This window comes from Canis aureus, chromosome 15 (assembly GCF_053574225.1).
Source record: "Canis aureus isolate CA01 chromosome 15, VMU_Caureus_v.1.0, whole genome shotgun sequence".
Taxonomy (NCBI): domain Eukaryota; kingdom Metazoa; phylum Chordata; class Mammalia; order Carnivora; family Canidae; genus Canis; species Canis aureus.
Window position 1 is genome coordinate 28,863,876 of NC_135625.1, and position 25,739 is coordinate 28,889,614.

The following is a 25,739-nucleotide window of genomic DNA, read 5'->3' on the forward strand; positions in this document are numbered from 1 at the left end:
TTGTTAAGTTTTTATTTAAATTCCAGTTTACATAGAATGTAAAATTAGTTTCAGGTGTACAATAAATATAAGAATTCAACAATTCCATACAATAGCTGATGCTCATCACAAGTCATTGCAGGGTTTTTAATCAGCCTAATTTCAGTGGTGCACCAAAACAGTTATTAGTAACATCAAAGATCTACTAATCACAGATTACCATGGCAGATATAATATTAATGAAAAAGTTTGAAATATTGTGAGAATAACTAAATGTGACAAAGAAATACAGATGAACAAATACTGTTGGAAAAAAATGGCACAAATAGACTTCCTTGCCTCAGGGTTGCCAAAAATCTTCAATTTGTCTGTAATGCAGTATCTGCAATGCACAACAAAGTGAAACACAATAAAATGAGATATGCCTGTATTTTATATTAGCTGACAGGTAATTTTAATTCTTCATTGATGTTGTTTTTATTTTGGTATATTTATGCAGCATTATTTCTGTTGTCTTATTTGTTTGACATGCGTAATAAGAGGAATCTGATGAATCCTAAAGAGGAAAAAATACACTAAACTAAAAAAAAGTATTGCATTGGAGAAAATTATATTTTATAACAATTAATTTTTTTTTATCCTTCAGGTAATGAATAAGTTATTCTAAAGACTGTATGCCTAGTACATACTCTTTACTTTTCTTGACCATATTTCTTGGTTGTATCTGGCAGATAATATATTTGCTTTTTAAAAGAATTAACTTTGAACCTGAATTTATATATTACCAAGAAATACTACCACCTCTTTTCCAAAACTGATTTCTGTGTATATCAATATGTTATATAATATTTGTGTAACAGGATAATACAGTACAGTGTCTTTTTTTTAGAGATCAATTCTATTGTGAGAACTCCGTGAAATAAAACTAAAATAAATAACCAACAAAGTTCTAAGTAAAAGTATTAATTAAATATCTAGATCTATATAATTCTAAGTAAAAGTGTATTTTCTTCCCAGAGGTTCTTTCAAATACACTTTCATTTTATTAAAACATATGCCCTGAGCACTAATATCCTGTATTTTTAGATAAAGGTACAGAAATGTCTTTTAATAAAATTGGTCTCTGTCTACTCCAAAGAACAGGTGACACTTACTCCAAAAGTAGCTGGGATATGCATAGAATTTTAGTTTATAGACACCTGGGAGTATACTGGATCATCCTCAGAGTCTCCTGAAAGAAATAGCTATTATTAGAACTGGGCAAATGACTGAAAATAATATACATCTTAGAAGTATCACAGTTAAACAGCTCTAAAAAGCAGCACTGATGATGTGGTGTGAGGGGTTTTGTAAGATTTTAATCTTATTTAATTAATTTTAATTGCACAGAAATAGTTCTTTGAATACTCACTGCCCATTATTTGTAGATATGTTGTGCCTTTTGATTTAAAAAAAAATCATTCGTTTTAGTTTTGAATGCTTCTTTTCTTTCTTTTTTTTTTTTCAGATGACACGAGAACAATATATACTGGCAACGCAACAGAACAACCTGCCAAGGGCTGAGAATGCACAACTTTACCCGGTGGGGATTTATGGATGGCGAAAGAGGTGCTTATACTTCTTTGTCCTTCTGCTGTTGGTTACCATGATAGTTAACTTAGCCATGACAATATGGATATTGAAAGTGATGAATTTCACTGTGGTAAGTACCACCATGACTTTATATCTACTGCTTTTGGTTCAAAGACGATATAGCACTGTTATTTTTATTTTTAAGTGAAAGTTATTTATCTTAATCTTTACAGGTATATGTATTGAAATTCCAAAGACTGTGATTTATTCTTTTAAGACTGCATTCACTATGTGTTCATGACACACATATGATATTACTACTTATCCTTTAAATGTGGGGAATTGAGATCATGAGATAGTACAGGATACTGATTCATTAGCAGTTAGAAACCTTTTAACCTATAAATGCAAACTATTGCTTGCTAAACCTGGTAATCTAGGAAAGGGGTCTATATTTTTAGAGATGATATTTTATGTTAAAATTAATATTAGACATCACAAGTGATTTTAAATTACTTTACATAGAGTATTTGCCTCTCTCTCTATGGTTTCTGTGTAACATACTGCATGATTACATCTAAACCCTGAAATTTTTCATGGACCACATAGACCAATGTCTGTAATTGTCACCAGGTGGTGATCTCATTCTTTTGGAGCACAGACATGGTAAATATAAGATACACCAGAAATTAAATCACTCTTTCATGAAAAATACTAATTTAATAGCAAAATAATTACTCATTGATAAATTTTGCTTTAATTTATTGAATGTGTACAATAAACATATGAGCCTGGCTTATCTGGAAAAATTAGCTGCTTCAGCAAAGTTAGTAGCTCCCTTTGTATTTTCTAGCTAAATTCTTAAATTTACTCTCCTCTGCCTTTGCTTAAAGACCTAAGGTATCTTCACATTCAAGCAGGTATCTTACACTTGCTGACCAGACTGCTATTATTCTTTAGAACTCTGCATCCTCAGGGGCAAGTGTAAAGCTAGATATTTAACTTCACTGATCTTTGTATATCGGGTTGCTTCTTTTTGTTGTTGTTGTTTTTAAACTCTGCTGTGTATTGATTTAGCAAGGATGGTTTCTTTCCGAGTTCACTAACATGTAATTCTAACTTGAAACAGAGTCTCAAAAAGGAAAATGAGCCCAGCATCTGTCCATTGTGTTAGGGCACTGTGGTTGTGTGCAGAAGGATTCTGGGAGAGCAGGTGGCCTAACCTTCCTGAGAGGAAAAACTGTAACAGAGCAAAGCATGATAGAAGAACATATGCTCATGGAGAAAATGAGCTGAGCAAGGGTTCCATTTCTCTGACACAGTGCAAATTTTGAAGAGTATTCATCAGAAAAGAAATGAAAGGCAAAGAAAAGTTGAGCAGAACTCAGTATTCCAGGATTAAAGAAAATGACTATATCCTAGCAATGGATCTGTGTTCAGGGTCACTGATCAAGGCCTAAGAGCCTGTGTGTGGTGGCTAGAGGTGGAGTTGGGTGCTACTAGACAAATTTTTGCTTTAAGAGATGCTCTGGTAATATATCTGAACTATTTCTTTGTCTTAAGTGTTGGCTCAGTGTCCCCATCCCCCACTCATTGAGAATATTTTGAAAGAGATTATACTAATTTTACTCCTAGTCTTTTAGTTCTGAGCTCTGCTCCTGTCTTCTCTTACTAGTGTCTGGGCTTCATTAATGATTCATTTATCACATTTTAGAGGCTGGAGATTCTTTTATATGTTTTTGACTGTCAGCCAAATTAGCAGTTGTTGACAGCAACTTTTTCAACCTCATTTTTCTTAACAAAACAAAACAAACAAAAGTCACTTTGAAACAAAGAGTATAATTTTCTCCAAGATTTTAAATTTCAAGTATTTGATTACCTCTACCAAAGAGCATCTTTCTAAAGCTCACAAAAGTTGTGATCTACTCTCTCACTTCAGGAGCCTTGATTCTATCCAGTGACCAGGCCATGGAAATTTTCAGATTCAAGCCCTGTAAGTTTCTCAAACATATTTAAATTAATTAAGAAAATAAACTTAAATGCATAATTACATGGCTGCATGCATCAAGCTCCCAATACCTTGCCTCATGCTGAGGTCATGGCTGGATAAGCCAGCCAAAAGAAATAATTGAAACAATCACCTTTGTCCTCAGGATCCATGCAGGCCTCAGGGTTTCTGTCACCTATGGAGCTATCTAATTTGAACCTCAGCTGGCCAAAATGTAAATGTCAACATATTCCTGGGGGTAATGAAAAGGAGTTCATTTACATAGGAGTCTTGGTGTTTATTTATTTATTTAATTTGTAAAACCACAATGTTGCTTTTTAATAATCAACAAATAGGAGGTTATTCTTTAGCCACGTAAGCTATTTGTATGTAAGTGAAATAAATGGAAAGATGAAGTAATTATTGTGTTAAAATACTCTTTGTAAGGTAATATACTCTCCATCTCAGTGCAGTAATTCATAATTGTTCAGAGAAAATCTGAATTAGTTAAATAGTTGCTGAGTTTAGCAGTTCTGAGTACTACACACCAGATTAGATTGTATGAATTTGAAAATTGTGAAATAATTTGTAATCCTCTTACATTAGAACAGTAAAAAATCAATTTTATGTTTTCACTGGTGCATTATAATTGCATCTATCTCTAGAGTGAACAGAAACCATTTGCCATACTATCATAAGAAGCAGTAAATGATGTACAAATTGTTTGGGGAGTATTATTGATTTACCCAAAATGTATTTCTCTTTCATCATAACAGTTTCTATCCAGTCCATGGAAATGTGTGTTTGTTAGCATCTTTTATTTCAGCAAACTCGGCATGTTACTATTATCAAAATACTGTGTTTTTAGCCAGGGTAGCTGCCAACCTGGGTTTATGATGCTTCTTGAAGTCCATCATTATGACTAGTGTTATACATGATCTGTGTGGTTGATATGACCTTATTCTGTTTCTTATTTTGTGGAAAATAAAATCACACAGCTATTGAGATACCCAGGTGCAGAGAATCAAGAAAAAGGAAATTAGTTTATACTACAGGGTGAAAGGCTTAGGATAGATATATACCACAATTTCTTGTCTACGAGAGTTGATTAATGTAGGAATGAACTGAAGAAAGAGATTGTGAAGTTTCATTCTCTCAAGATCAGTATAACCCAATTACGTGTTTGTGTTGTTGTTCATGTTGGTGGTGGCTAATTGGCATAATAGCTATATGATTCAGTGTAAATGGACTAGTCTAGCAGATCTGTCGAATCTAGGCATTCTGCTAACATGATATGCTTCTTTGGTTCAAAAGCTCATCCTAAGTAAGTTAATTTTACATTTGGACACTGAAAATTAATATAATATTCATTTTAATCACAAGAGTACCAAGTAAATGTTGGTAGTATCAACTGCAACTTCATTTGATTAGCTATGCTAACTAGGCAGCAAAAAAAGGATGGAAAAATAAATGCCATTTATTAAGCAAAGAGGGGGATGAACGTCATGAATATTGAAACTGAGAAGCCATGAATACCAAGATATGGGTACTAATTGAAACAATTGATCAATTGAATAAATTGGAAAACACAATTCTTAGAGACTTGTGTGATTGTTGGGATGAATGTTAGCTGAAAGGAGATCCCAAAAGAAGTAGGATTGAATATGATAGTCTTTTAGGATTAAAAAGGAACTGGGAAATCTTTAGTTCAGCCATCCACATACTATTAGGGGTCACTCTATGACATTCTCTCCATTTGGTCACTTAACGCCGGCTTAAACCCTCCTTTGGATAAGCAAACCATTGCATTAAATCACTAGATAGTTGTATTGTTGTTTAGTATCTTGCAATTTTGTTGCATTCTCTCTGTATATAATTCCAGTCATGGGATGCTAGGTGCATTCTTTCAAACTGACATGAATTTATCGTTTTATTAAGACTAGTTTGTTCTAATACACAATACACTCATATATACATACATACACAAAACACACATGCATATATACATATTCAAATATACATACAATATACATACACATACACTTATACACATATTCACATCAAGGATGTATATTCTATATAGATAACTCTTCTATATCTTTATTATTCTTATGCATCAGCTTTGGCTTCCTTAGCAGCCATTCACCTTTCTTCATTTCAAATATTATCTATATTACATTATTATCATTATATGTTTGCAAGACTATCGGCTTTTTAAAGATCTCTTTCTGTTTATTGCTGTTGGCCAGAACATCATCGATATATTTTATCATATTTTCTTTTCTTTTGGTGTACGTTTCTAAAGTTAAGAGAGAGCATATGTATCACTATATTCATTTTCTGCTTTCTAATGTTTTTTAATGTTGTAAATTTTATAAGATAATTTTGGGGAAATATGAAATAATATACATTTGCTAAGTCTTCAATCTTGTGCTCTAATACCTTGGTAAATGAAGTATCACATATTCCCATCTCACTCGTGTGACTATTCTTTTTCTTTATCTTCATCATTAACCCAGTGCATATTATCTATAGCCATTATTGATTTACCTAAGATGGATAAAGTACATTTGCAGTATGCTGTTATGTGTCAGTGTGTCCATCATCAAACTTTTTACTCCACAGTCATTTTCATTTCACTCTTTAATGGGACCATTAGGTTGGAATAAACTTTTTCCATCTCTACGTATATAGCCAGTTTTTATATTTATCAAAGCTGTGCCCCTATACCAAATGCATTTTATTTGTTTTTCAAATCTATGGTCATATGCTGGTTATGTGGGAAGCTTAAAGGAAATAACCATATTTTGTTGATGTTTCATTGCTTTTTTTCTTAGCATGTTCATCACAGATTATTTCGCTTTATAGGACTTTGTTTATTGTCTGGTTTTCTTCCCCACAGATAGAATAAAAGTTCCACAGGGTTCAGCATTTTTGAACCTTATTCCATTGCTGTATCCTCAAGCCAGAGGACAGTGCCTGACAGATAATTAGCTCTTAAAATGTATTTGTGGAAAAAAAAATCCAACTTTAACATGTCTGTATTGAAAACTAGGTAAACTCTTCATTCACTGTGATTTGTGCCCTTCCAAAGACCTGCCTTGAGCTCGAAGAATTGATAAAAAGACTACCAGTTATCCTGTCTCTCTATTGGTGTTTATGTTCTCATAAGCACATGATAGGGTTCCATGGGCTGTTCATTGGTATTTATTAACTTCTGCATTGATAAAACAGTTTGTGTTCAACACATCAAGTTTAATATTCTTTAAATTTTTGTTTAATTTTTATTGATTTATGATAGTCACAGAGAGAGAGAGAGACAGAGAGGCAGAGACACAGGCAGAGGGAGAAGCAGGCTCCATGCACCAGGAGCCCGATGTGGGATTCAATCCCGGGTCTCCAGGATTGCATCCTGGGCCAAAGGCAGGCACCAAACTGCTGCGCCACCCAGGGATCCCTCAAGTTTAATATTCTTAGCAGACCCTGCATTTAAGCTGTAACATATTTTAGGAATGAAGGCCCAATCTTGATTACCCATATTAGTAGTACAGAGAATTGCCATTATTAACACTTTAAGTTATTTATTATGAAATATTTTATCCTACAAAAGGATTTCCATGTAATATATATTTGAATCAGTAATAATAATAGCAATAATAATAATAAACAATAAAATGAGCACCAGTTTCCTCATCATCTAGCTGGAAAAATAAATTCCTAACTCTATCTATAAAGAACTATAATCATAAAGTGATTGAATCAATTTATATTACCTCCAGCAACCTGTAAAGGTTTCTTTTGTTCACTTTATCTCTTAACAGAGAATTGCTAAATTGATACTTCTTAAGCTACAAATCTGACACCCAGTTAATTGATAAAGATCCTTTTTATTGGTTTGTTTAGATGTTCCTTTCTGACAGATTTATTCCTGTATCTATTTTTATTCATATGTCTTATCTCTGTGGTAGTACTTACTATGTTGCATTAGATACATAATTATGGTTCATTTAGATACAGATTCTTATCTTCCACCAATTTTCCCCCAGTCCTGATGCAGGCAGACTGGGTCCAAGGACCCAGGGAAGGGTCCCACAGGATGAGCCAAGAGGCTCATTGGCTTCACACCAGATAGAAATCAAATGTGAGGTGGAGAATATGAAAAGAGAGAATAGTATGAGTGACAGAGAATAGCAGATGGAGTGTCTGAGAGACTGGAGGAGAGAAGAATGAGACTCGTCATTGCTTGGGGCTAAAGGTTTATATTAGGAAAGGGTCTAAGATATCTGTTCCTCTAGGAATGCACAGTAGGGGCCAATCAACTTCAGTGAATAGGTGTTATTTCATAAATTACCGAAAGTGGGGGTATTGATCCCAGTTGGCATCAGCTGAGGTTTGTTTGAAGCTAATGTCCTGAAACATGTTTGGGACCTGGCTCTTCTTAGGTATTATCAGGTGTTTGGGGCCTAGGACAAAACTCAGGGAATGATTCACTTTTTTGCTTCCCCCCTTGAGGTGGGAACGTGACTTCTTTGGCTTATCAGAGGCAAATTATGGGACAGGAGTAAATGGAGCCTAGCATAAAAACAGTAGAGACAGAGCTTTTCTACAATGGAGTCACTTCAGTTTCCCCACTTCAGTTCCATTAATGGGCGAATACCTCAAGGAGCAGAGCTGGTTTTATTGTCCTATTTATCTTAGTGACATGCCCAGGAACATACTAGGTGGTGATACATTATTTTTGATTGCCTTTTTGTAAATTTAAAAAATCTAGTTTCACTTTCAGTAGAGGGAGCCTCAAATTTAATGTCTTAATGTTTCTGCTTATTCTCTCTGTAAAACTGCTTCAGATTCCAGTTGGTTTCCATTTTTACCTTGCAGGCTTTTGTTTTTAGCTGAAATCTCACCCTCCCCCATTAAGAGAGTGGCATCCCTCAAGTCCTTTCACATCTTTCAGCCTCTCGTGACCAGCTTCCCATGACAGGAAGACAAGCAGAGCACATTTTTTCCCAGAATCCTAGAGCTCTTAAGTAAGATGGTTTTTCAGCGAAAGTATAGTCCTTTGAAGCTCCAATTACTAGCTCTGATTCCCTCGGTAATGACTACAGTAAAATCCCAGTCTTTTCTTTTTTCATGGGGAAAAAAAAAGCTCTCCCCTTAGATTTTTATGTAAAAATATTCTTTTTCTATACTATCCTACTTCATCTTTTGAGTGTTTTCTCAGAGAAAAACACTGTGTTTCCTGACTTCCAGCATCTTTTGGGAGGGCACCTGCTGCTGAGAAGCCTAAGCCTGCTCACCATAATCACACATAACTTTCCCAAATGCCTCTTCATATAACAGTTGAAGTCAGTGGAATATTAAGATTTTCTAGACATTTGTTGATCTAATTTGATCTCATGTCTAGAGGGTATTTGTGATTTTCTGAATTTGCTTTGATTAAAAAAAAAGTCATAAGCACAACAAACAAAATAAACATCCAGTGATTTTAATATAATTCCAGTTCGTGAAAGAAAGAGGAAAGGGATCAGTAACAGCAGAAAGTAGAAAAAGGAAATACTTTTATTCAAGTAGCCCACAAGGGCAAAAGTAGGGGTATGAGTTTTGTCATTTGTATTTCTCACAGAATTGTTATAAAACATGGATTCAGGGGCACTTGACGGGATGAGCACTGGGTGTTATTCTGTATGTTGGCAAATTGAACACCAATAAAAAATAAATTTATTATTAAAAACAAATTAAATGGCAGCCCCGGTGGCCCAGTGGTTTAGCGCCGCCTTCAGCCCAGGGTGTGATCCTGGAAACCTGGGATCAAGTCCCACATCAGGCTTCCTTCATGGAGCCTGCTTCTTCCTCTGCTTGTGTCTCTACCTCTCTCTCTCTCTCTGTGAGTCTGTCATGAATAAATAAATAAAATCTTAAAAAAAAACAAAATAAAACAAAAAAGTAAAAAATTAAATTAAAAACTGAACCTTAAGTTCTTTCTAGTGGACATCCATTCCTCTCAAAACCCACATATGATTTTGTATATTCAACAATAGAAGACCATAAAATTAACTATTTTTTATTCAAAGGTGTTATAATACCAGGGGAAAAAAACCTTGAGTTTCTACTGCCTGCTAGTGACATATTTTCCCATGAAAATTGATGTCAAATAGATCTCCTTGGTGCTGGTACTGCTAAATACCTCTCATCAGCAATCACGTAGTGATTGAAAGAATGAACTTTGGGTCCAGATCTTGCTTTTGACCTCATTAGCTATGTTGCCTTTAGCAAGTTATTTAAACTATGATGTAGTTTCTTACTCTTTGGGTCCAGATCTTGCTTTTGACCTCATTAGCTATGTTGCCTTTAGCAAGTTATTTAAACTATGATGTAGTTTCTTACTCTGTCAAATGGATACAAGTTTTTTTTTATTAGATTATTATAGGCATCAAAACAATGAAAATAATGACAGTTCTTCAGATATGCCTGGTAGATACAAGTCTCCCATGGTTTGCAGTTATATACCCTTACTCATTTTATGTGGCTCCAACTTCACAGTTATTCCAGATATCATGTGAATTAACTTGATTCTGTTCAAGTCAAGTCTAAAACTGTAAGGGGCACCTGGGTGGCGCAGTCAGTTAAGTGTTCTACTCTTGATTTTGGCTCAGGTCACTGTCTCAAGGTTATAAGATCAAGACCCACATTAGGCTCTGCACTCAATGCTGAGTCTGCTTGTCCCTTTCACTCTGCTCATTCCCCATACTGCTCATGCTCTCTCTCTCTCAAATAAATAAAATCTTTAAAAACATTATTTAAATATTAAAATATAAAACTGTCCTAGAAAGATAAAAGGATCTTGAATTCATGTGTATTAATAAATAAATGGTAAATAAATGATGGTGTTTATAGTCTTATTTATGCTAATGATATGCATAAAGGCTGGGAGCATGAGCTTTTGTGCCACACTGGTTCACATTCAGGCCCCATCACTGCTGCGACTTCCTGAGCCTTCTAACTCTAGTATTTCCATCTGTAAAATGGTCAGTGGTGTTGACCCATAGAGATGTGTATGACAAGCATTATTTCCCTGCATTATTAGATGTTAACAATTAAAATTATTTTACTTGATACATTTTATCATAGAATATGACGTATTTCCTTAGAATGATCAAAATCATAAATATTTCTTTTGAAATTATAATTTAGTGATGAGATATAAAAAAGTATATTTAAAATTTCTAAGAGGAACCCTTTAGCTGTCAAACATCATAATTATTTTGGTGACCATAAGCCTTTTTTTTTTTTAAACTTGTATTACCTAAAAGTGACCCTACTGGCCTGTCTGAAAGAAGGAGCTCATTTACCAGAGAGCACTGATCTTTTTGAACAATTTGGAAAAAATATAATTAACTAGATGATAGAAAGGGATGTGTGTTCTTAATCCTAAATATTCTGAGTTTCTTTGATGTTCAGAGCTTTAAATTGTTATCTGTTTGAGATAATGTATTCTGAATATTTTATCACATCCCAAATTATAATCTTAGGATATAATCTTTGCATGGTGAAGTTTAAGATGTCTGGGAGCCCGTATTTATTTAATATGTAGTTTGTATTCAACAAGATTATGTGCTATATAGACCTGTCCTTAATGAATTTCACAACACTGCAAAGTAAATATTATCCCCTTTGACAGTAAAAGACTCAGAAACTGGGGAAATTAAATAAACTTCCCAAGGTCACATTAATGAGCAAGGTTAGAAGCATGGGTTCTACAATTTTAAAGTCCACATTCTTTTCACTACCTTTCATTGCATTAATGTTATCAAAATTAAATTAAAATTAAATTAGTTCAGTATTCCTCATTAAATGATTTACCTCCCTGTCTACCTCAGTGCATTCATACAACACTATTAAATATATAACTATGACATCACTGCTTTTTAATTACATTTTGAATTTGTTGGACAAAAGATACCTCAATTCTCTAAGCTTTTATTAATTTAGTGGGGAAACATACCTAATCTCTCATAGTCAGTAATTAAAACAGTGAACACTCCTCTGTAAGTTCTGAACATGACTGTACTTTTGATTTTGGCATAGCGAGCATTAGGTTTAGTTTCTGGACAGCAATGGTGCTTATTAATGGCATCTTTATAAAAGAGACAATGGTTTTCATAAAGGCAGTTTTATGCCTGTGTTCCAATCTTTGCTCTGGTTCAACTGTATTTTGCTGAGGAGTTAAGTACTTGGCCATGAAGAGACCACTCTGAAGATGATTTAGGATCACAGCTCTTGTCCATCTTTCTGGGCTGCCATTGCCATTTTCCTAATTAATTCCTCTGTGCATGAATCATGGTGCCCACCCCAAGCCAAGATGGGGCACTACCTTCTGTGGCACCATAGTCATCCTGAGGGAGAGAGTGCCAGCAGTAGGAGCCTGCCTGCTGGAGAACCATCCGGTCTGCACCGCCCCTCAGTGTGGTGTGTAGATTTATTACAGAATTGATGAGAGTGAATGATATAGTTAATGTTGCAAGACTGTTTCCATTATATCCCTCTGTTTGTACCTCTTCATAATTTTCTGACAAATTGTCCCTCTCAGATGGAATCTTTCATGCTTAGTCTTAGCCCAGCAGTACATTTTCTTTCCTTGACTTTATAAAGAAAAATTTAGTCATTTTTACCCTAGTTCAAACAAGTACCAAGTAAGTCTTTTTACTGAAACAAACTACAGAAACAGTGACATAACCTAAATCATAAATCATATCTATCACATGCAAAGTGAAGTATGCTAGAATACTAGATATTTTGGAGGGGAAAACAAAGAATTAAGAAAGTTAGTTATTGAATAAAAAAGTTAAGACAGTGCAAAGTTGTTAATTTATGTTTCATAAATTCTCTGTGATAGCTGAAAAGGACTTCAGTTCAGTGCCTATAGAGAAAATGGAAGTACAGAAAAATAAAATCACTGACCCACGTGGGTAACTCAACAGCAAGAATATAAAATATGTTGGGTCAAAATGAACTTAGGGTAATATGTTTCACATGTGTGCTTATTCTCACATAGCATATAGTTTGTCTTATGTAATTTGATTATTTTAGTGATAAATTTATAGATTATTTTAAGTAAAACTGAAGTAAGTAATTTTCTTAAGAAAGGGTAATGTTTTACTATTTTGCTACTTTGTAAAAAAAAAAGTAAACATTTTCTTTTCAAAAGCATACTTGAATGTCATGTTTGTTGTTCCAAGTAAAGAAAATATTATTTTCATAAAATTGATCTTATTAGGTAGGCATTCATATGGGTTTATTAATTTAAATAATATCACCATATACCTTCTATTTGCTAGTTTGTAAAATCCCTAGATCAAATATATGTTAATACTACATAATAGATTAATAGCACTAATACAACACATTTAGTTTGCTAAATAAATAGTTTAATACTTAGTTTTAAATACTTGTGGAAATTCACCACAAGTGCCCTTGCAAATAATTGGAAGTTATTTATATCCAGTGATGACTATTATCTAGGTAGCCATTTGCATTCTTCCCAAAGTGTGAGTAATGGTGCATAAAATATCTCCAAGTGTGTTCAAGTGTACTTCAACATGTCTTATAAATTATGTAATTGAATGATGTCATTGGAAAGTAAAATAACTGTTTTCTTGCAATTCACATATTTTTGCCATCCACAATTTTTGTATATTTCTGGATTTAAGAGATTTGAAATACATGAAGCGCCTTTTACCACTGATAACTCCTTTATTCCTTTTTGATCTAGGGATTTATTAAACTAAATTGCAGAAACACTGTGCATTTGCTAAAAGTTTCATATAAACTGACCACGTTTATCTCATGATACCAATTTTAGAAGAGGGAAGTATAAAAGTTAAATACAAATATGACCTAAATATGCATGATATGTGTCTGCATTACCAGAAGTATTTATTTTCAGCGTTCATTAGTCTCCAAAACAAGACATTAAAAAACAATACAAGTTACTTAAACAATATTTAAAATGAGTTTATCTTCATTGTAGTTATAAATTTTATTCTAAAGCTCATGGTAAATTACAATTTTGTAAATTGAAATCTGTTTTTAAGTTACTTAAGTTACTTTCTAATATGCTTCATTTCTGATTGATGACTTAAAAGCAATATTAATTTTATACTTCTCTAGAAGCTCTAGTTAGTAAGCTGAAAATAAAATAAAATACTCAATTTTCTAGAAAAGCTCTTATAAATTTATTTAAAGTACATTACCGTCTAGGTACCCAATGAAAATTGGTGTTAGTAAAGTAGGAAAAGGGAAAAAGTATTCATGCAGCAGCAAGGTGTTGTATATCTTTTGTCTTAAATAATATGATATTCCTATGAGATACATACTATTACCTCTGTTTTTAAATAGAAAATCTTACCCAACTTCAGGTAACTAAAAAGTAACTGAGTTAATATTTGAGTATTTGTTTATCTAACACAGCAGATCAAAATGTTTCCACCCACTCAAGAATCATTCTACCATTGATATTATTCACAAGCCATTCTAGCCAGAAGAAAAATTTTCTGTGTAGGCAATATTCTACTATATGACAATAATAAGTGTTAAGTCCTCACACATTTTTATAGGGCCATGAAATTGAAAATTTCTTCCTTAATTTTAGAATGGGATAAGGTTATTAGTTTAATGTCTGTTAACATATTCTGTTGCTATATTTTTCTTTTGATTCATTATATTCATAGTAATTAATTATAACAAAACTACAGAATAATGGTACTTTCTATAACTTTTTCTGTCATCTGTGCAAATAAAAAGTAGTCTGTTACATGCACAGTTGGCTAAGCATCTGACTCTTTATTTCAGTTCAGGTCATGACCTGAGGGTTGTGAGACCAAGCCTCACATTGGGCTCCAGGCTGAGTGTGATGCCTGCTTAAGATTCTCTCTGTCCCACCCTCTCTGCCTCTTCCCCCCACCTCTCTTTCTCTCTTAAGAAAAAAAAAGTAATTCCAATATAAATTGATTATATAACCATATTTGACAGTAAAAATGTTCTTTCTGAGGAATGTTTTCCTTTAAAATTCATTCCAGTAAAAATGTTTTCCTTTCTGAGGAATAACTTGAAATTTGTATCATTTTTTAGATTCCAGATCTTCAGAGTAATTTGACATACAGTGTATACCCCCCAACATTCAGAAATGTGGAGAAAAATTATAGTCAAAGAAGTATGTCTTCTTTTTGTATGCAGCAACATGAAGATCTAAATAAAAGGGGAAGTTAAATCTATAATAATAAATTTATGTATTAATATTAATTATTAAATTATTTTAAATTATATTAATGATTTTGAATAAATCTGTATCATATAGCTTCAAGTAAAAGAACTTTTAAATAATATATACAATATTACGTCAAGTCTCTAAAAAGAATTACATAAGAAAATATAGTAAAAAGCAAAATAGTAAATGGTAATTATCAGTAGTGCTCTTACAAGTTTTTTTTTTTGTACTCTTTTCTGTAATCTTTATTCAATGAGTATGTATTTTATAATCAGTGGAAATCTATGTGAAGCACAGTGAATTCACTATGTATTCTGTGTGGCATGTGAACCACCATCTGTGTGGCATCATAACACGGGCAAATAACAACCAGAATTATTTCCGATGGAGACATCGTTAGGCACTCTCCATTCTAGCAGTAGAGCTAGAATGAACCAGTAACCTTGAAACACCTTATTCCAACTGGTTTGAACTTGATCTGACCTAGAACTGAATTAAGGACATGTGATGAGGGCCTTGGTTAGGTATCATTCTGTAATACACTTTGTGATCAACAATGTTATGTGACAAGTATGGCTTTGATTATTTTCTTTTCTGGAATTAAATACAAAAATATGGGTTATCAATGAAAACCCAAATGTTTTTAAAATCTTATGCAATAACACATGATGAGTACTTAAATATAATTCTATGCCAAGTGTTCTGTTTTATGTAAGAAAATGCAGAAATAAGTATTCAATTTTCAAAGCCAACAAACTTAATTTTTTTTTTTTTTTAGAAGTAAATGTAACTTTGAAACCTGACAAGATCAATCTTTATTTTACAAAAGACACATTTGGTCCTAGATTTGCAACACTTTCTTGTTCTGATGTTTGTCCACTAAAAATAACATCAAGTGTGTCAGAAAAATCTTACTGACCTAGAAAAACCTATATGGGAATCTAATCTTTAGTTATGAATCCTTGAATATTAGATCAGGAAATATTTTAATTTTCCTCCTAAGTGTTTTTTTTTATATATATATTAATGTGAATTTAGTCCTAGGAAATAGGATAAACTGAGTAACTAGAGACTTATGATCTCTACTTTACCACTGGGCGGAAAAGAGCCAAACTTGACTCCCCTGGTTACATTTTTCTTAATGAAGAAAGTACTTGACTCTGAAAGTCAAGAAAGGAAGTACTAACTAACCAAGTCTGATTCCTGCACCTACCGTGATATATATGAATATTTTTAAATGGAGCATTGTGTTCTCATTTGACAATTTCTTCCTTCTTTCCTTCTTTCCTCCTTTCCTTCTTTCCTTCTTTCCTTCTTTCCTTCCTTCCTTCCTTCCTTCCTTCCTTCCTTCCTTCCTTCCTTCCTAAGTTTTATTTATTTGAGAGAGAGTGTGTGCATGAGAGCAAATGAGAGAGACAAAGAGTGAGAGAACACAAGCGAGTGGAAGAAAAGGTCAGAGGGAGAGGGAGAAGCAGACTCCCAGCTGAGCAGGGAGCTCAGGGCAGGGGCTCCATCCCAGGAACCCAGGATCACCACCTGAGCTGAAGGCAGCGGCTTAACTGAGCCACTCAGATGTCCCCTCAGTTAAAGTTTCATTAAAATGACTTGATTATTTTTTGTGTGTGAATATTCTTTACTTTTGCTTAAACACAAAGTAAATGTATAAGCCTTATAAAATAGCAAAACCTATGCAGGTCTGCCACAACGAGTATATAGACAACCTCCTCCACTTACTTTTCTGATGTATTTTACCCAATCAATATTCCTATTGGAATTTATCTGTGTTTGGCATGAAGAGCTGACTTCGTAAGGCCAAACAACATACATTCAGTTCTTCCAAAGACTCTGTTTAAAGTAGCAATGCAATATGCTATTACATAGAAATAGTTTTCTAATTGTGATTTTAAGTAAAATTAGTGAAAGTTAATAAGTTACTCATTAGCTAACACTTTTATTTGGATTGCTAAAATAAATAGCTGTGGCCTATTTTATTAAAATTGTGGATAAGAATTCTTCCTGAGGATCATTTACCTCAGTTTTTTATTTATTTATTTATTTTATTTTTTTTTAAGATTTTAACTATTTATGAGAGATACACAGAGAGACAGAGAGAGGCAGAAACACAGCCAGAGAAAGAAGCAGGCTCCATGCAAGAAGCCTGAGGTGGGACTCCATCCCCGGTCTCCAGTATCACGCCCTGGGCTGAAGGCGGCACTAAACCACTTGAGTTACCAGGCTGCCCCATTTACCTCAAGGTTTATGAAATTTCCTGTTAATTCTCCTAGAACTTGAGTAATTCCATACTCATTCATTCAACCTTTTTAAGTGCCCTTCCCACACACACTGGAGAAATACTGAGATTGAAGGCAGAGAAAAACTGCTAATGCCTTACAGAATTCCACCAATCAGAAAATCAAACAGCCATAGGCTTTGGGTGATAATGATGTCTTAAAATGTTACTGTGAACCTAAAATTTCTGTAAAAATAAGGTCTATTAACATTATATATATATATATGTACATATGTATATATGTGTGTATGTATAGTGTATGTATGTATTATGTATGTGTATTTATATCTATATATACACACATATAAAGACATTAAAGAAATCAAGCAAAACCAAATTCCTATACTTGAGAGCTCCGGCCTTCCTTCATCCAGTAAAGAATGTCTTCCTTAGTCATATCTGTAATTAAGAATAAATACATTCCCTTGATTTCTTCACTGAATTATGAGTTGAGTTATTATAAGGGCATTAATATTTTTAAATCAATTAAATACAACAATTTATATGATTGTTTTTGAAACTATGTAGTGTAATTGGCTGAATTCTCTATTCTTTAGAAGTCTTTGTGATACAGGTCCATACATGGAGAGGTCTACTTTGAGATACAGTAAGCTATAACAATATTGTTCTAATTTTGTAAATTGTATGCGCTACTGAAAGTAGTTGACTTGTGATTCAGATTATTTCTATTGTTTTTCCTATAGCCAATATGTGAATACTCATTTTGCTCTTTTTGTTTCTAGAAAAAAATAACTGCATTGTAGCAACTTTCCACCAAAGGCAATTGACACTCTTCTTTAGGATCAACTAAATATCTTACCTGCTCATGCTTTGAGGTTTCTGATTATTATTTTACTCTAGATTCCCCAAAAAGTTATATAAGTCATGTGGATATCTTTTTTTTTTTTTTTTTGGAAAGGTTTTTGCTTTTATTTTTGTTTCCTATCTATACCAATACATTTTATTTCTTAGATATGGTGCCAAAAGAATAAGTGACAAAAGAAAAATTATATAAATTGGACTTTGTCAGCATTAAAAACTGTTGTGCTTTAAAGGACACCATCAAGTGAAAAGAAAATTTTTATTTTTATTTTATTTTATTTTTTATTTTTTATTTTAATTTTTTATTGGTGTTCAATTTACTAACATACAGAATAACCCCCAGTGCCCATCACCCATTCACTCCCACCCCCCGCCCTCCTCCCCTTCTACCACCCCTAGTTCGTTTCCCAGAGTTAAAGTCATGTGGATATCTAACTGGAAGTTTCATCCAAGTCATGTTGCCTTAATTCTTTTTTTTAATTCATTTTATAAATATTTGTTCATAAGCTTTGTTTTATAAAACATATTTTATAAAAAATCATGAACAGATATAGAAATTTTCAATCTAAAATTTATATCTATGACTCTTTGCATCACTTCTTTAAGGTATTGGGGATGTTATTTTTCAGAACACTCACGAGAACTCTGATGGTTTTGTATTGGGTAGAAAATTTATAATTTGGGTAGAAAATTATAAATTTCTAATTGCAACTCATTTAGCCTTGAATTCCAGCACAATTGTGAGAGCCTTTGGTAGTACAAAAGCAGTGTGTGCTCACAGTCACATTCACATATGTAAACAAACACATACACAATAGAAAAAAAAATCTTAATTTTAATTTATTGTTAAATCAAGTATTTTAAGCAATCTTGCTGTTTTCTAACCAGTGACCTAAGTCTAAATTCTGAAACTGCAAGCAGAATTTAACACTGTCAGCCATCAGGACCTCTCCTGACCTTTTATTCTTATTTAGTTTCTCAAATAAAACACAGGGACTAAATGGCCAGTATTTGTGCTTGGGACAAAGGAAGGGAAGGGCAGTATATAATGTGTATAGTCTAAATTCTAGGTGCCTTCAATGTTTTTTGAATTTCATTGCATTTTATGCTTATTTTATGCAAACTAGAACTTGAATAGAATTTAACCCTCAGTTAAAGTTGAGTGTTAATAAATTGAGTCAAATAAATTTTGAATATAAAAAATCTCATTAAATTAGCAAAATTGGGAATAGAAAGTACTCATTATTATTTTTGATATGGTTAATTTTTAAAGCTGTTTACTTTCTGTAGCTTCTAGCTTCATACAATTCTATTTTTGAAATTCACTTTCATTTTAGTACATGCCTATCCATGGATATGATATGGGAGAGCTTGGTTCTTGCCTCATGCATTTGAAGAATGAATCTTACAGACAACAGAGAGTGAGCAAAGCAATAGAAGTTTATTAAGCAGAGATACAGAGAAAGCTCTCAGAAGTGAGAGGGTACTGGACAGCATTGCCCCTGAGGGCTTTTATGGTCTATCTTTTACAGAAAACTGACCAGGGAACTTAGTAAATTTCTTGTCAATATCAGAGTGGATTTGTAAATATGTCTATATTTAGAACAAACATAGTGGACTTGTAACTATCATAGTAACAAACCAGATGTTTTTATGAATATAATGAGCCCAAACAAGGTGTTTCTTTCTCTCTGGTTAATATCTCCTCCATAATATTTCTCTATATCTGAGATTTCTGTGACCCTAGTCAGGTAGCCCATGTCCTTGATATTCTTGTGGCATCTTGGTTTGAGCAGGGACTATTGATAACCCCTTAATGACATATTTCTGTGATTATTTAGTAGCCATTAAAGGAGGATACTCCCTAACATTTTGGAGCTAGGGATCCAGGTTTATTTTTTTCTGTTTTCACTGTCTTTGTTTTCTTGGTATGGGTAGGAATCTGACCCTGGGGCCTTTCAGTGTCCTTGGGGTTTACAGGAGCCCACGAATTCCTGGTAGCCTGATTCTGGGCCTTTCCCTTATCTTTCCCTGCCTAGCCCTGTCTGCCCCTAACTCATTCCTACATCAGATTTACTTCAGTAAATCTATAATGTATAGCAAAAATGAATCCAGTGAATAAGAGTCTGGGAAATTCACTTGAAATCAATTGAAATAATATTATAGAAAGTGAACTTTTTGGTATAAAATATTAATAACCAACTATCTTAACTGGAGATTTCATAAATCTAAAATATTCATTAATAATTTTCAAATTTTTCTTTAGAAGAACCACATTAAAATTATTTATGAGATGTTTTCTAAAATAAATCTGTAAAATTAATGGAAAAGTTGAATTTATGATGACACTACCATATTTCCTAGACCTCATGAAATTACATTTGAAATGTAAGACGTTTTGAAAATCAAATATGAAATATCCTTTTTCTTTGTCTAATTAATTATAGCTTAATTTATTAATTGACACTACACATTATTTTTGATGTAAGAACATTCTTATTTCCCACAAAAATATTCTGGAAAATTCTACTTGACTCAGACTTTATTATTTTCATCTCAGTGATTAAGCTAAGGATTAATTTCTACTTACAATATGTTTTTCCTTAAGATAGTGTGCTTGAACAATTTAACCTTGCTTACAGGAGTGCAACATTCACTTCTTATAAAGAATCATACTTTTAAAATCCTAAAGAAATTGCTGAAGGATATAGTTCTCTAGAAACATAATAGAGAATTTGTCTAGTTCAAATTTTTAATAAGCTTAGTGATGAATATATCAAAATTATCATTATGATGTATAGGTAGAAAATAATATAAATATATTTACTTAGATTGGATATATATCTATTTATGGTTAATATAACATTTGAAGACTGAACATAAATGGACAGTTTTCATTAGAGATAAACAGAACTCCTATTTGCCAAATAAGTACATCTGGGAATAAGCGAAGTAACCTCTCAGACTGGCTGAAAAGCATTCCCTGAAAAGCAGGGAAAGAAAAATGCACATGACATAAAAACAGGGAATACTTTGAGACCAGAGATTTTGGAGAAGATTAGTAACAAATTACTCAAAAAGTATGTTAAGGGGGGCGCATGGGTGGCTCAGTTGATTAAGCACCTGACTCTTGATTTTGGCTCAGGTCATGATCTCAGGGTCTTGGGATTGAGCCTCATTGAGGCTCCATCCTCAGCATGGAGTCCACTTGGGATTCTCTCTATCCTTCTCCTTCTGCCTCACCCCCTGCATGCAATCTTTCTAAATAAATAAATAAACAAACAAAATATTTTTAAAACAAAAGTATATTGGGAAATATTTGGGGACATGGAATTTTGTAGAAAAATGGAAGTATATAAATAAGGGATAATCACAAGAAAAAGTGGGGGATTGATACCATTTTAAGTACTGATTTCTAATATATATTAAAAAAATAACTGATTAGAAAAATATTTCCCATACTTGCATATTTTTATACATTATTTTGGCTTTGCAACTTAGCTAAGTATATTCGTACTTAAAATGGATAAATATATTCTGTGATTTCTCAGTTTTTGCTAATGAGTATGTGCCATGATCAAACCTTAATATGTCCTTGGGAAATTAATGTTAATTGACATCAAAATAACTAGAAATGCAGATTCGGTCTAACTACACAATACTTTGTAGCTGGCATATTAGCTATCTATTTTTAATTATATTTATAAGATAATGACCTAGACTCCATGTTAACCCCATTGTTAAGCAATTGCTTTAGTAAAGGGTACAGTATGTTTTAAGAATTCAGCTGAGATAGGAAGAGTGCTATGAATGTCCAGACTGCAATTATATGTATACCAATTTTGATAGTCAAATAAAAGATGAGAAGGAATATTGGATTAAATTTCCAGGAATTTGAATATAGCAAGTCTGAAATCAGTGATTAATCAAAGTGAATATAGGATTGGGAGCAAGAAATGAAAGCTTTCTTAAATTATAATTTTGTTTTAATCATATCTAGAATGATTGTAATGCATATATCAAATGTTTTAAGATAAAATCTACAAGCAGAATAGACATGTTAAAGCAAAACCAGTCAGCATAATGTATAGGAACTCAATTCTTAGGTTTAAGTTTTGTTTTAAAACACTGGTTCTTCCCTTTTCTAGTTGAAAGATTTTGAACAAGTTACTTAACCTCTGTGTGTCAGTATCATTTTCTTCATTTGTAAAATAAGGATATTAATAGATAACTCTTTGGATGTTTTGTTGATTAAATGAGAAAAACAGCCTTAGCACAGAGAAGAAACAATGAACAGATTTTCTTAAAAAAAAAAAAAAAAAAAAAACCTCATGAAAATTATCAAATAAAGAATCCAAAGTAACAGCCAATAAGAAGGTAAATAAATCACATAACAAAAACCCTGGAAAAGTTTCTGTAATTTTCTTAATTAATAAAGATAATGAAAGAGATTTTACAACTATGTGCCAGAAATACCAAGTAGGTTTATTAGAATCTTCATTCTACTTCCTATTTGTCCTAACTCAGGAAACAGAACCTATTTATAAACAGCCACATTACTCTAACAGGATAGGCAATTCACCTTTATACTTTTAAGGCCAAATATTGATGCAGGATAGACAATTTTGGAGTTAAAGTATATCTACAAAATTTTAATTTGTTTTTGTGCCATTATATCCTAAAAAGGTATTAATAAATAAAACTGTTTTATCTTTTTTCCTTGCTATAGACTACTGAATTTTTCCAGTAATGCTCTGTTTCCTGGTGAGGACCAAATGGAGAGGCAAAATAATCTCTACATTACACGATGTATATACATGAGGGCTATAGTGCTAGGAAGAAGAGCAAGCATATCTCCAATATCTAGCAGAAGACATTGACAGTACTTAGTGCTTTGGCATCACTGAGGACACATGAAGTTAATGGTAACTAAACGAGCACAAAAGGCAACCAAGAGCAGGCTAGACATCTCTAGATACCTCTTTGTTCATGGATAAGAGGAACCCAGAAGCTCAACATGTGGTAGGCAAAATCCTATTTTACAAGGGAAGAATATTTTCCTACCTGTTAGGATAGGAATTCTTTTAATGAAATAATATAATTATGTTATAAAACAGACAGATATATTACACATTGTTACTATTCTCAAAAAATCAAAAGGAAGTTTCTAACAAATAAGATGAATAAGAATAAGATCAGTAATTGAATTAAAAAAGAACATAAAAAAAAGAACATATAGGCACATTGGAAATATCAAGATAATATAGATATATATATTGGTAGAAAAATGAAATCAATGAGACAGAGAACAAACATGTAAAGAACTCCAAATATCCAAGAGGTAATGGGGAATATATATATAAAGATGATAAAGATGAAAGGGATAAGACATAATGTAACTGATACCCAGCCTACAAATAATACAGTTTTCAAGTAAGAAGCAGGGTAAAGAGATAAAAGGCAGATAGAAGTTTATAGCAGGTTGATAATAGTCAGCTATGAAGATTTTTCATAGTAGTGGTGGTCTCATGAAAGGAAATCAACATTAAGACACAGTCTGATAACAATTTACAAATTTAAAGAAAAAATAAAATTGCAAGAATTTCAGCAGAGGGGAAAAAGTTAAAGAAAAAATAAAATTGCAAGAATTTCAGCAGAGGGGAAAAAGTTATTTTACTAGCAATAAAAAACGTTTAGTCATTTAAAATTTTCCTATGTTAAAGTATGTCACAGTTCTAGTTGCCAGGCTTTGAATGAAAAGCATTGTACATGAGTGCCTGGGTGGCTCAGTCAGTTAAGCCTCTGATTTGGGGTCAAGTTGTGATCTCAGGATCCTGGGATCCAGCCCGATTTCAGGCTCTCTGCCTAGTCGGGAGTCTGCTTGTCCCTCTCCCCCCTTGCTTGTGCTCTCTCTCTCTCTCTCTCTCTCTCCCTCTCTCTAATAAATAAATACAATCTTTTTTTTTTTAATGAAAAGAAAAGCATTGTGCATTACACCTGTAACATTTCCTTCCGGTTTTCTTTCATTGTATTCTGTGTTCTTTATAATTTACTTCATAGTCCCCCTTCCTGTCAGGCTTCCTGAATTTTGTCTCAGGGTTCTATGTTCACCTTTCCACTCTCTCATTCTACATGTTTTTCCTGGGTGATCTCATCAATGAGTTCACCTCTGTTCTGAAATCAAAGCAACAAAAACAACAACAACAAAGGACCTCTACCTGACACCTCTGAGTTCCAGATTAATATAAAATGACAACTGCTGGATAGACTCACTAATTGCTTACAGAATCCTGTCAATCTCCTAATTTTATGGAGGATATTTACAATGGTCTCATTTATACTACTTTTTATTTGTCAGAGTCTCCAGAGGAAGAGAACCAATACAATGTATATGTATAGAAAGAGAGAGGACCTGGCTCACCTAATTGTGGAGGCAGGGCAGGTACAAAATCTTCCAGGTAGCCACCAGGCTAGACACTTCAGGAGGACTTGGTGTTGCAGCCCAAGTCCGAAGGCTGTCTCTGACAGAATTCCCTCTACTTTGGGGAAATTGGTCTATTTTTCCCTCAAGGCCTTTAAATGACTGGATGAGGCCCACCACCACTATGAAGAGTAATCTGCTTTATGTAAAGCCTACCAATTTAAATAGCAAACTCATCTAAAAAAAATCTTCAACAACATTCAGAACAATGTTTGACTAAATATCTGGATATTGTGACCTAGCCAAGTTGACACACGAAATCAATAATTGTGTACTTCAGACAATTCCTTGATTGATCCATTTCAAATCTACCCTTCCTACTGTAATCAGAGAAAAACATTTAAACGCATGGTTGGTCTTAAAATATGTCAAAGATTCCTCCTCATTGCCTAATAGAGGAAGTCCAAGTGGCTCTTTTACGTGCCATACAAAATCTTTTATAACCTAATTGATCGTGCATAACTGTCCTGCCTTCCACAGACCACTGAATATCCAATCCTTCATGCTCTAGTAATGGGCTGCCAAAGATAAATGCTTTTACTTTTAGTATTCCCTCCTCCTGGAAGGTCTTTCTGAGTTATATGTAAGGGGAAAATGTTAACCACCCTTCTAAACTCTGCTCTAACACCAGCCCTTTGGACTATATTCTTCACTTCCACAGATTGGGTTAAATGCTTTTCTTGATACTCTTATGGAATCTAGAATTTTCTACTCATCTAGAATGTTCCACTCTTGTTCCATTTATATTGTTATATAGAATGTACCTATTAATACTTGTTCTCTCCCACTATAGTATGAAGTTCCTGAAGGCAAAGCCTGTTTAAACAGTTTCACATAAAAATTCTGCATAATAAATCTTTTTTACTTCAACTGCATATTGAAATCAGATAGAAACATAGTTATAAGTAAATAAAAACACTAGATGCAAAGACAGGAAAGGAGATAAGCTGATGTTTTAATAATTAAAACAAAATAAAATTCATATTTGAAGATCTATACAAATATGGAACATCTAGACATATATTTTAAAGTTGTCTCTTACAATGAAGGACATGATTACTTTTATGGGTATCCCTATGAACCATTTAGAATGGAGAGAAATACAGGAGGCAGACTTATGGCTCACCTCACAATGGCTAAGATGGAAAAAAATTAACGGTTGGATTTGTAAGCACGTTCTCTCTATAATTTTATCTGCTCGTTTCTACATGTTCTTTCCTCCTGAAAAGAAATATAGCTTAGTTTCCTTATTTACTCTCCTCCACAGAAAATTTAACAGCGTTTTAGAATTCATAACTGTTTTTTCTTATGTCACTAAACTCTCTGGACAAACCCTATGTGGTGG

The 25,739-nt window shown here is 33.2% G+C and overlaps 1 protein-coding gene and 1 long non-coding RNA gene across 2 annotated transcripts in view; one reads left to right on the forward strand and one right to left on the reverse strand.

Annotated features, from left to right (window-relative positions):
* LOC144284429 (uncharacterized) lies at positions 1–25,061 on the reverse strand. Its single transcript, XR_013352785.1, has 3 exons — positions 24,335–25,061; positions 1,134–1,210; positions 1–361 (listed from the first exon to the last, which is right to left on the reverse strand). It is a non-coding gene; the product is annotated as an uncharacterized LOC144284429 (long non-coding RNA).
* The window catches only part of SGCZ (sarcoglycan zeta), a 461,347-nt gene continuing 437,094 nt past the window's right edge, over positions 1,487–25,739 (forward strand). The window contains exon 1 of the mRNA XM_077848954.1: positions 1,487–1,681. Coding sequence (XP_077705080.1) covers positions 1,487–1,681 — 195 coding nt within the window. The remainder of the gene's footprint in view (positions 1,682–25,739) is intronic.